At 42.5% G+C, this 12,597-nt stretch overlaps 1 protein-coding gene across 2 annotated transcripts in view; it reads left to right on the forward strand.

The window, feature by feature from the left end:
* The first annotated feature begins 657 nt into the window (after window positions 1-657).
* The window catches only part of HECA (HECA ribonucleoprotein granule regulator), a 242,980-nt gene continuing 231,040 nt past the window's right edge, over window positions 658-12,597 (forward strand). The window contains exon 1 of one of the 2 annotated variants that reach the window (XM_086927562.1): window positions 658-1,239. In XM_086927562.1, coding sequence (XP_086783688.1) covers window positions 990-1,239 — 250 coding nt within the window. In that variant the 5' untranslated portion in view covers window positions 658-989. Of the gene's footprint in view, window positions 1,240-9,069; window positions 9,366-12,597 lie in introns of those variants that run through there. The other variant, XM_086927561.1, reaches the window with a different exon arrangement.

The raw sequence follows: 12,597 nt of genomic DNA on the forward strand, positions 1-12,597 counted from the left end.
TCTATTTAGAAATGTGTCCATAGCCTGTAGCATCCAATCATCTGCACTCAATTGCACAATAATCTGAAAAGAAATGTAAGAGATTCCTCAAATATCTGCGAAACACCTCCAGCCCTCAATGAATAGAAAAAAACATTAGGAGCCAATGAGACTGTATGACTTCACTCCGAAATGGGTGTGGGAGGCATCATCACCAGTAAGCAACAGGAACCACTGAACAAGGAAGGACAGCGAGGCTGCAGGGCAGACTGCGCTTTGTTGTTACTGTGGTGGCCATCTTGGAAGAGAAACGCCTGCTGTTCTGCTACAGAATGCAATTCAAAATAAAGGTCAAACGTGAGGAAACATTCAAAATTGTACATACCGTAAATAAAATCTAAATTTTGTAACTGAAACGTTCTAAAATGGTAGTATTTTTTAACCCACTTGGAGTTATGTGCTTTTATGAATGTAAGACACTGGCGGTAAGTATGAATGCAAAACGCATTTAGGTGACCTAATGGTTTTGGGTTTTAAACCCTCTCTAGGGAGCACTGGTATCCCTACTAGTGTCCGTACTATTACACATGTCGGTCAGAAATGGCGGCGGCGTTGGTTTCGGTTTAACGACAGCCTGTCGCATCGCCTGCCAGCTGCATGCAGGGTTAACAGAGAGGCAGAAACAAAACAAGGGAGGCAGGGAAGCTGACACACCCCTCCCGACTCCTTCCCCTTCACAGACTGACAGCCCCGCGCTGTTGCTGCACGATGTAAACAGTGCGGGGAGGCTGAGCGGGCCCCGCACGCTGCAGCCTTTATACCACAGCACAGAGGCCGAATTTAGATACCCTACTGTTGCATTTCAAAAGCTCTTGAGATAGTTGCACCCTCTGCTCCGTCTGTACGTTTGCATAGGATTCCGGGCCACCGGTTGGTGTTGGGACATAATGAAGTCGGACTGAGGCCCCCAGCCCGCTCAACATATAGAAGAAAAGGTCGGAGGCTAAGCCATGCCGAACCTGAAAAACAGCAAAGGCAGAAAGAACAAACGCGCCAACAGCAGCGGCGACGAGCAAGAGAATGGGGCCCTGGCAGCGGCAGCTCTAGGTGGCCAAGGGCCCCAGGCTGCAGCAGGGGCCACAGCAGGAGCTGCGCCTTCCACAGGTGGAGCACCAGCGGCTGCGGCAGTACCTGCGCCTCCCGCCGCAGCAGCGGGTCCGTGCCCCGCAGCAGCAGCAGCGTCCAGTGACACCCACACCGGTGAGCAGCATTCTTGGGAATTGTGTGTGGGGCGGGTTCCACGCTTGAAGGTTGGTGGTTGTGCTTGTTGCAGTTACAGGTCAGAGAGTATTCTTGCATGCCCGACAAATTCAGGAAGTGCAGCTACTCCGTTCCCTCCCCTCAACTCCACGATCCCTACACTAACTCTCCCGGCCAGCATCGGCGAGCCCTCCTATGCATTAATAGTTACCTCCAAGCTCTTCATTGCATGCGCCTTCCTGCACAACCATCCCTTTCTCCAGTGCGCGGCCTCTCCCTTCCTCTAGCAGGTTGCTTGCCCCTTAATGCTCTCTGGGCACCATGTTCTAGACCCCCGCCTCCCACAGCAGTTTTACCGCCCACTGAAAGTTATCCCGTTGTGACTGGCCTCAACCTTCGTCTTGTTGCAAGGACCCCGTCTCCCTTGTCTTCTACTCCATTGAACGCCCAGTCTAGTTGCAGGATCCTAACACTTTACCCCGTCCCCTCTCTAAAGCACACACGTACTCTATTCTGCAACAGCAGACACCTGGGAAACTAAATTCAACAGCTCTTAGCTATTTTTTTTATTTTTTATTAAACTTCACCCAACCGGGTTTGCAGCGGAAAGACGTGAGTACACGAGGCAGAATAAACCATGTGTTGACTGGTAACAAGATATTTGTTTACAGAATACCTGTATAGAAGATTACAATACACAGAATGTATACATACCTCGTCATTTGTATAGTTTCGTGTTTTTGCTTGTCGTATTTCGTAAAAGAAAAATCATTATTTTGGCAACTTTAATGTGCTCATAGTCCTTACTTTTCAGTACATGTGTATGGGGCATACAAAAACTACCCAATTTTATTTTTTATTTTTATTCATTATTTATATGGCACACGAATCAGCCCCCAGGGGATCTCTCTGCGCTGTTACAGGTAATACACGTAGTTCTCAACTTGTCATTAATGTAGTTCCTCAGAAAAGGAAATGCACGTATTGAATGAAACTGGCTTTATGGTTGTGGGGTCAATCACGCCAGTAACCTGGTTATTTGTTAGCTAATTGTCGCAATTATAAGTAAGGCTCCCTGTTTTACATGTTTACAACCAAATACAGAAAGAAAACTGATTTTACTATCTGTTTATTTTTAAAAGCAGACAAATACTGAAAATCTTGAGAATAACCCTCCATGTCGCCTTTCGCAATCCCAGGACATCTGCTGAGCAGATAGGCAGGATGGGGAGTTAAAAAACCCCAATGCAAAATATAGAATACAATTTCCTTGAATACAGCATATGTTAACATATATTTGTAGTATAATGCTTATATTTACCTGTAGGGGTAGTGTTTTGTTGGCTGCTTAATTTCCTAAACCGTGACAGGCCTCCACGTATGAGTGCTTGTTTATCGGTTAAATAGGTGTGGAAATATACAAATTTACGACAATGTATTCTCAAAGCACAACATAAATATGCATAAATACCAATAAGATGACCAAAAATACATAAGGATAAAAACGGACATAAAGTTTTTTTTAAAAATCCTGAAAACCAGGAGACAGCTTTTAGGCTAAAACGAGTGCGGCTGCTTTCCTAGTACGACACTAGCACTCAATTAGTTTGGCCTCTGCTGATATTTAACAATTACTGCTGAAAACCCTTCTGATCAAGCACCTCAGCAACTGAGTAGAGGTCATACTGCACACGCTGCCTGCAAAGAGACAGTGAACACCCATAATGTGTATACCTATGTGGTGTCTCGTGACCGCCCACAGAGTAGGCATTATTTTTGGAACCAATGCCTAACAGTGATACATACAGTTAAGAGAATGCAGTGGCATCATCAGTTTGGTGAATTTTTGTGATTGGGGTTAGCTTGTCAGGGATGCTGACTCCGAGTTCCCTCTCTTACTTTCTGTATGTAGACTTTTCCCTCAGTAGGAAGTTAACATAGTTAACCTCAGTAAATCTGGAGAAGATAAGTGAGTAACCCAGAGGAGAATCCGGTACCTGTTGAATCTCTGTGTGACTTTGAGTGAATAGACTGGTCTCGTGGATCTCTGTGTGAAATTCAAAGTTTGTGCATCCAGTCACGCTATTCTGTGTTCAGTCTTAAACCTTAAATCTAAAAGGGGTTCAATGAACATTCAAAATATATTCTATGCAGTAGAAGGGCATACTTTTGGGTATGTTTAGTCGTAAAGAAGCCCCCTCTTGTAGAGCGCAAAGTTGTGGTTAGTGAGAATGTGAGTGGGTAAAAACAGAACAATGAGTTAGAGAGAAGTGTGAAGAAAAAGGACATTGAAAGATTGTACATAACAGCTATTGGGTTAAATTAGGCTTGGGCACAAGTGGTAAAATTGGGTCCAAATGCAATTGGGCCCTTTTTTCCAGTGCGCACACATTCAAACTTAACAACCACTGTGCTTGTTCAGGTTTTAGCATGGGCATTTACCATCTGGTTCTACATGATGGTTACCAAGTGTGCAAACAGTTATTTATTTATTTATTTATTTATGATGTTTATAGAGCGCGAACAATGGCCCGTGGGCGTCTCGGCGCTAAGATATCTGCAAGAATTTACTCCAAAGACGGGAGGGTCTGAATTTACTGGTTAAACAGCCAAGTTTTTAGCTGTTTGCGAAATGACCAGAGTGAAGGGCTTGTTTTTATTGAATGAGGCAGAGTGTTCCAAAGTTTTGGGGCTGATACCAGGAACCTTCTGTCTCCCCAAGTAACCGATTTGGTACGGGGAACCATTAGGTCATTTAGAGTGAAAGAACGTAAAGATCTGTGGGGACAGTAAGGAATCAGATTTTGAGTGAGGAAAGCAGGTCCTTGGTTGTGCAGAGCCTTGTACACAATACAGAGGGTTTTGAACTTAATCCTATTTCTAATAGGTAACCAGTGTAGGTATCTAATGGTTTCTGTAGCAGATTGATATTTAGGGATTCTACCCAGGAGCCTGGCTGCTGAATTCTGGATAACTTGCATTTTATTTATGACCCTTACTTGTGCATTTATGAACAAGGCATTACAGTAGTCCAAAGTGGACAGTACCAGAGAAGTTACCAAGGTTTTGCCGGCTGTTTCGGGGAGGAAGGGGAGGATTTTCTTTATGAGTCTTAGTTTGTGAAAGGCGGAGGAAGTGATTTGATTGGCATGTGGGAGAAAATTGAGGCAGCCGTCGAAGATAACTCCCAAGTTCCTCACTTTACTGACAGGTTTAGGGGGAAGTCCAAGGGACATGGGCCACCAAAGAGAAGACCATTCAGGGGTCAAGTGTCCGAAGATGACCACTTCCGTCTTGTCGGAATTAAGTTTTAGGCAATTGGAGGCCCTCCAGTCCCCAATTGCCAACATGCCCTCTTTGAAATCTTCGGCTATTTTGTGGCCATTATTTTTAATGGCAAGGACCAACTGCGTGTCGTCTGCATAGGAGATAAGGCTCATCCCGTGTGCTTGAATGATGTTAGCTAGGTCCGACACATAGATGTTAAAAAGTGTCGGACTTAGGGATGAGCCTTGGGGTACCCCACATGGCAGCGACAGATTGGACGATTGAAAGGAGCCCAGTGTGACCGCCTGAGTCCTATCAGCCAGAAAAAGATGCCATTCGTTTCTTGGCTGTTTGTTGGATACCCATGTTTTCGACACGGTCGATCAGAATAGCATGATCGTTAAGCAAGTAGATATATAGTATGCAAGAGCTAAATCTGTTGCAGGCCTGAAACTTATATAGGAAACAGAAAACACAAAGTGAACACTGAATACTCAAATTCCATGATGCAGCATCCATCAGGGAACAGATAGTGGTGAACTCTCAAGTAACACATGAACAGGACTCCAAATGAAGAGATCCCAGACCCATGCCAACTCTTGATGTAATCACGAGCAATTCACAAGGTTTTTCTGTGATATTCGAAATAATTCTTGTAATAGGAGTTATGTAACCTAAGACACTGCTTTGCTGTGTAAGTACTCAGAATTTCTTATTTGTGTAAGTCTTATGTGTGATGCCTGACCTTGTAACCTCTGCTTCATTTGATGGATGGATAAGTTATCGAAGACCTATACGTGTAAGTTCAGTGAAGTTCTGAGATATAGCTCTGCATTTTGAGGCCTGAACTTGTAAATTCTGCTTTACCTGAGGGAGAGCTGTGCTGCATAAAGCACACTCCTATGGTCTCCTAAGGTCTATGTGGCCATAGTAAAAACTGTACAGTCTGAAGCCAAAACATATATGGTTTGTGTTATTTGACTAATAGCTGTGTTGTGTGAGTCCAGACACACAGAAGGGGGCCCCTGAAGGCGGATAGCAGTCAGGTTGGACAGGGGAAAAGGCCAAATACAATATGAACAGACCCAAATTGCCTGAAAAATGCTTATAAAGTTCTCAGAAGTCACTGATATGTTGTTTGTGTGTATTGAGAGAGTGTATGTGTGGGACCACACATATGTTTACGTATGTGGGAAGTTCATTATGTTATGTGTCTTTTTCTATGAATTTTGATAAAATTTTATAAATAAAAAGTATATGTTCTTTCATATATCCTTTTTCCTACTTTGTTGGTGGAATTTCTCTGTTTGTACGGTGAGTTTCTAACATATCAGTGACTTCTGAGCGCTTTATAAGCATTTTTCAGGCAGATTGGGTCTTTTGAGATTGTATTTGTATGAGTCCAGAACCTGCTCTTCACTCCCCGTTTTGGAAAATCTCATATGGACGGAAAAGCTTTCTTCTATCTATCCCCCTACTATTGGAATCAACTTCTGATTCATCTTCATAAATGCTCAGAATATCTTTCGTTTAGAAAACTTCTCAAGACTGAGCTCTTCTGAGTTTTCCTTACATGGTCTGCACAGATATCTACGCCTCCTACAGTGCATAGATACCCATTCGGGGTGATTCAGACGCTTTATAAATAAATATAATAATACATGTTTGTGAAGTGTGACATGCAGTTTTGCTTTCTCCAAGAGAACACCATGTTGAATCTTTGTAAAATGAAGTGCATGGATGCTGTCTAGAGCTAATGCTTGAAGGATCAGTGTAATCTTCTGGATCACTCTGCTGTGTGGTGGCCGTGCCATGTGTTCTTTCTCATGAGGATAACACTGTGAGATGGAAAGTAGACCGGTGAAGGAGTTTCTGAATTCAAAATAGGTCACACGCTACCAGCTCGTTAATGAGATTCAGTGTGATCCTGGGCAACCCTTGTTCTGTGTTATATGTAATCAGTTATGAAAAGGTAGTAGAGTAGTCTTAGGGATAGTACTGCTGAGTAAGACCTCTGCTTGTCAGACCTGTATGACCTGACAGATAGCTTTTCTTTCTGAGGCATGAATTTGTAAGGTCTTTGAGACTAGGATATTTTCTTTTTTTTTTTTCTTTTTTTTTTATTGTTAACAGGCTGACAAGGAGAAAAGTATATTAAAGCATGATACATAAATAGTATTTTTTCGTATAAAGCATATGCCAAGGCAAATAGATCAAAAGAAGAAAAAGAAATAAAAAAAAATAAAAGCAAAAGAATAAAGACAGTTTCTCTTTAGCGATCAGACAAGTTACAATATCCATCAGATGGCAAATAGCAAAGTCCTTTCTTTCCTTGAATCTTGAACAAAAATAAGATAGGGCATCATCGTTCTACAAACGTTCCCCAGTATTTTTCATGCTTTTTCAGTGCTCGTATACCCCTGATGTTTGCTAAGGCTAGTTCCATTGAGTGTATTTCGTTTACCAATGCCCACCAATCCCAGACCTTAGGTGTTTCTGAGCTAGTCCAGGCTCTGGCCAAAGTTAACTTAGCACAAGACATAAGTATTGTGGTCAGGGCAGCATATGGAGATGAGACTGGAAAGATGTCTAATAGGACAGATGTAGCCGTAAGCGAGGGTAGCTGAATCTGTTTCATATCCAAAACTTTTTCGATATCGCACCAAAAAGTCTTGAGACTAGGACACGAAAACAGCATGTGTACCAGATCAGCTGCTTCAGTAGAGCATTTTGGGCATTTTGTGCGGTCGCTGTAGATATTGTTGGGGGACCATTTAGAGATTCTTTCAGGGGTGTAATATAGCATACATGTTGTTCTAAATTGTTGGAGTCTTAGGCTAGATGATCGTAATTGTTTGTTAATGTTTGTCAGGGAGCTCTTTATCTGTTGGATGTTATATTTAGTCCCAATATTCTGCTCCACTTATCGGCCAGCCTAGTGCAGTCGTTTGATTTAAAGTCCATAAGAAGTCTATATGCTTCACTTATTACGGACTTTTTTTTTGATGAGTATAGACAGGTCCAAATATCACATTCGGTGACCTCCAAAATTTGTTTTTTATTAATCAAATAGTCATGTATCTGTATATATTTGTATCTCATGTTTTCAGGTAAATCATATAGTAGTTTAAGAGTGTCAAAACCCAAAAAGCCTTGTGTGCCGTATAGGTCCCCTAGAGTGGTAATTCCTGATCTATACCATCCACGAGTAGTATAATCATTAAAAATACTTGGAAGGCCCGGATTACCCCATAACGGAAGCTTTGAATGAAAAAAGTTAGTGTTACAAAAGGAAAGAATGTTGCCCCATATCTTTGTTATATCTCTTGCGTTCTTAAATTTAACCCTTTTGTAGTAGTTGGGGTCATTGGTTCTAAATAGAAACAGGTTTGAATCAGATTTCAACATAAAGGAATGGAAGAACAGAGCCCTTCCTTCGTTGAGTAGGGAGCGAAGTCGATTAACAAAAGCGGACCAAAAATATAGTTTAAAGTCAGGAAAGTTAAGCCCTCCTTTGTGCGTCTCGTTTTTCATAAAATGTAGTGATCTTCTTGCTTTCTTGTACCCCCAAATAAAGCTACTGAGTACTCCATCAAGTTTCTTAAACAATTGATTATTTAACGCTAATGGTATAGATCGGAATAAGTATACGTATTTGGGCAAGACCTTCATCTTTATTAAGTTTATTCTGCCAATTAAATTCAGGGGTAATCTATGCCATTTTTTTAATAGTAAGCTAGTAGATTTGGTCAGTTCGTTGTAGTTTATATTGTTAATTTCTTGTACTTTGGCCGTTATTCTGACCCCAAGGTAGGTAGCTATGTTGCAGATCTCAGGCACTGTCGCAGATGGGGTATAGTTGGCTACTATTTGCGTTTTTTGTAAGTTTAGTTTATAGCCCGCTACATTACCAAATTTTCCTGCCTCTAGTATTATTCCCTTTAGTGCCTCGACGACATCTTCTGTATAGACCGCTATGTCGTCAGCGTATGCTGTTATTTTTAACTCTTGTAGTCCTGATCTAAAGGGTGCAATCTGGGTTTGAGATTGAAGAGCAAACAAAAAAGGCTCCAATAAAAGTGCAAACAAAAGGGGTGATAAAGGGCAGCCCTGACAGGTTCCTCTTTGGATCGAAAAATCTGGAGATTCCAGCCCCCCATAGCTAGTGTAAGCGGTTGGTTTATCGTACAGTGCTTGTATGCACCTCAAAAATTGACCCCCGAACCCTATTTTAGATAACACACACCACAAAAAATCCCACCCCACTCGGTCGAAAGCTTTTTCCGCGTCTAGTAAGATCATACCGAGTGGGGTGGTTTCTGTCTCTGCGACATCGAATGCTGTTATAGCCATGTTAACATGTATGGTGGTGTCTCTTCCAGCTATAAAGCCGTGTTGTTGTGGGTTGATGATCTGAGGCATGATAGGAGCCAATCTTAATGCTAAAATTTTAGAAAAAATTTTGGCGTCTGTGTTTATCAGAGAAATAGGGCGATAAGACCCTCTCTCTTCCTTCGGTTTGTCCTTCTTCAAAAGAAATATTATTTTTGCCCTGTTCTGAGGCCCCCAGCCCGCTCAACATATAGAAGAAAAGGTCGGAGGCTAAGCCATGCCGAACCTGAAAAACAGCAAAGGCAGAAAGAACAAACGCGCCAACAGCAGCGGCGACGAGCAAGAGAATGGGGCCCTGGCAGCGGCAGCTCTAGGTGGCCAAGGGCCCCAGGCTGCAGCAGGGGCCACAGCAGGAGCTGCGCCTTCCACAGGTGGAGCACCAGCGGCTGCGGCAGTACCTGCGCCTCCCGCCGCAGCAGCGGGTCCGTGCCCCGCAGCAGCAGCAGCGTCCAGTGACACCCACACCGGTGAGCAGCATTCTTGGGAATTGTGTGTGGGGCGGGTTCCACGCTTGAAGGTTGGTGGTTGTGCTTGTTGCAGTTACAGGTCAGAGAGTATTCTTGCATGCCCGACAAATTCAGGAAGTGCAGCTACTCCGTTCCCTCCCCTCAACTCCACGATCCCTACACTAACTCTCCCGGCCAGCATCGGCGAGCCCTCCTATGCATTAATAGTTACCTCCAAGCTCTTCATTGCATGCGCCTTCCTGCACAACCATCCCTTTCTCCAGTGCGCGGCCTCTCCCTTCCTCTAGCAGGTTGCTTGCCCCTTAATGCTCTCTGGGCACCATGTTCTAGACCCCCGCCTCCCACAGCAGTTTTACCGCCCACTGAAAGTTATCCCGTTGTGACTGGCCTCAACCTTCGTCTTGTTGCAAGGACCCCGTCTCCCTTGTCTTCTACTCCATTGAACGCCCAGTCTAGTTGCAGGATCCTAACACTTTACCCCGTCCCCTCTCTAAAGCACACACGTACTCTATTCTGCAACAGCAGACACCTGGGAAACTAAATTCAACAGCTCTTAGCTTTTTTTTTTATTTTTTATTAAACTTCACCCAACCGGGTTTGCAGCGGAAAGACGTGAGTACACGAGGCAGAATAAACCATGTGTTGACTGGTAACAAGATATTTGTTTACAGAATACCTGTATAGAAGATTACAATACACAGAATGTATACATACCTCGTCATTTGTATAGTTTCGTGTTTTTGCTTGTCGTATTTCGTAAAAGAAAAATCATTATTTTGGCAACTTTAATGTGCTCATAGTCCTTACTTTTCAGTACATGTGTATGGGGCATACAAAAACTACCCAATTTTATTTTTTATTTTTATTCATTATTTATATGGCACACGAATCAGCCCCCAGGGGATCTCTCTGCGCTGTTACAGGTAATACACGTAGTTCTCAACTTGTCATTAATGTAGTTCCTCAGAAAAGGAAATGCACGTATTGAATGAAACTGGCTTTATGGTTGTGGGGTCAATCACGCCAGTAACCTGGTTATTTGTTAGCTAATTGTCGCAATTATAAGTAAGGCTCCCTGTTTTACATGTTTACAACCAAATACAGAAAGAAAACTGATTTTACTATCTGTTTATTTTTAAAAGCAGACAAATACTGAAAATCTTGAGAATAACCCTCCATGTCGCCTTTCGCAATCCCAGGACATCTGCTGAGCAGATAGGCAGGATGGGGAGTTAAAAAACCCCAATGCAAAATATAGAATACAATTTCCTTGAATACAGCATATGTTAACATATATTTGTAGTATAATGCTTATATTTACCTGTAGGGGTAGTGTTTTGTTGGCTGCTTAATTTCCTAAACCGTGACAGGCCTCCACGTATGAGTGCTTGTTTATCGGTTAAATAGGTGTGGAAATATACAAATTTACGACAATGTATTCTCAAAGCACAACATAAATATGCATAAATACCAATAAGATGACCAAAAATACATAAGGATAAAAACGGACATAAAGTTTTTTTTAAAAATCCTGAAAACCAGGAGACAGCTTTTAGGCTAAAACGAGTGCGGCTGCTTTCCTAGTACGACACTAGCACTCAATTAGTTTGGCCTCTGCTGATATTTAACAATTACTGCTGAAAACCCTTCTGATCAAGCACCTCAGCAACTGAGTAGAGGTCATACTGCACACGCTGCCTGCAAAGAGACAGTGAACACCCATAATGTGTATACCTATGTGGTGTCTCGTGACCGCCCACAGAGTAGGCATTATTTTTGGAACCAATGCCTAACAGTGATACATACAGTTAAGAGAATGCAGTGGCATCATCAGTTTGGTGAATTTTTGTGATTGGGGTTAGCTTGTCAGGGATGCTGACTCCGAGTTCCCTCTCTTACTTTCTGTATGTAGACTTTTCCCTCAGTAGGAAGTTAACATAGTTAACCTCAGTAAATCTGGAGAAGATAAGTGAGTAACCCAGAGGAGAATCCGGTACCTGTTGAATCTCTGTGTGACTTTGAGTGAATAGACTGGTCTCGTGGATCTCTGTGTGAAATTCAAAGTTTGTGCATCCAGTCACGCTATTCTGTGTTCAGTCTTAAACCTTAAATCTAAAAGGGGTTCAATGAACATTCAAAATATATTCTATGCAGTAGAAGGGCATACTTTTGGGTATGTTTAGTCGTAAAGAAGCCCCCTCTTGTAGAGCGCAAAGTTGTGGTTAGTGAGAATGTGAGTGGGTAAAAACAGAACAATGAGTTAGAGAGAAGTGTGAAGAAAAAGGACATTGAAAGATTGTACATAACAGCTATTGGGTTAAATTAGGCTTGGGCACAAGTGGTAAAATTGGGTCCAAATGCAATTGGGCCCTTTTTTCCAGTGCGCACACATTCAAACTTAACAACCACTGTGCTTGTTCAGGTTTTAGCATGGGCATTTACCATCTGGTTCTACATGATGGTTACCAAGTGTGCAAACAGTTATTTATTTATTTATTTATTTATGATGTTTATAGAGCGCGAACAATGGCCCGTGGGCGTCTCGGCGCTAAGATATCTGCAAGAATTTACTCCAAAGACGGGAGGGTCTGAATTTACTGGTTAAACAGCCAAGTTTTTAGCTGTTTGCGAAATGACCAGAGTGAAGGGCTTGTTTTTATTGAATGAGGCAGAGTGTTCCAAAGTTTTGGGGCTGATACCAGGAACCTTCTGTCTCCCCAAGTAACCGATTTGGTACGGGGAACCATTAGGTCATTTAGAGTGAAAGAACGTAAAGATCTGTGGGGACAGTAAGGAATCAGATTTTGAGTGAGGAAAGCAGGTCCTTGGTTGTGCAGAGCCTTGTACACAATACAGAGGGTTTTGAACTTAATCCTATTTCTAATAGGTAACCAGTGTAGGTATCTAATGGTTTCTGTAGCAGATTGATATTTAGGGATTCTACCCAGGAGCCTGGCTGCTGAATTCTGGATAACTTGCATTTTATTTATGACCCTTACTTGTGCATTTATGAACAAGGCATTACAGTAGTCCAAAGTGGACAGTACCAGAGAAGTTACCAAGGTTTTGCCGGCTGTTTCGGGGAGGAAGGGGAGGATTTTCTTTATGAGTCTTAGTTTGTGAAAGGCGGAGGAAGTGATTTGATTGGCATGTGGGAGAAAATTGAGGCAGCCGTCGAAGATAACTCCCAAGTTCCTCACTTTACTGACAGGTTTAGGGGGAAGTCCAAGGG

Source organism: Lissotriton vulgaris, chromosome 6, assembly GCF_964263255.1.
Source record: "Lissotriton vulgaris chromosome 6, aLisVul1.2, whole genome shotgun sequence".
Taxonomy (NCBI): Eukaryota; Metazoa; Chordata; class Amphibia; order Caudata; family Salamandridae; genus Lissotriton; species Lissotriton vulgaris.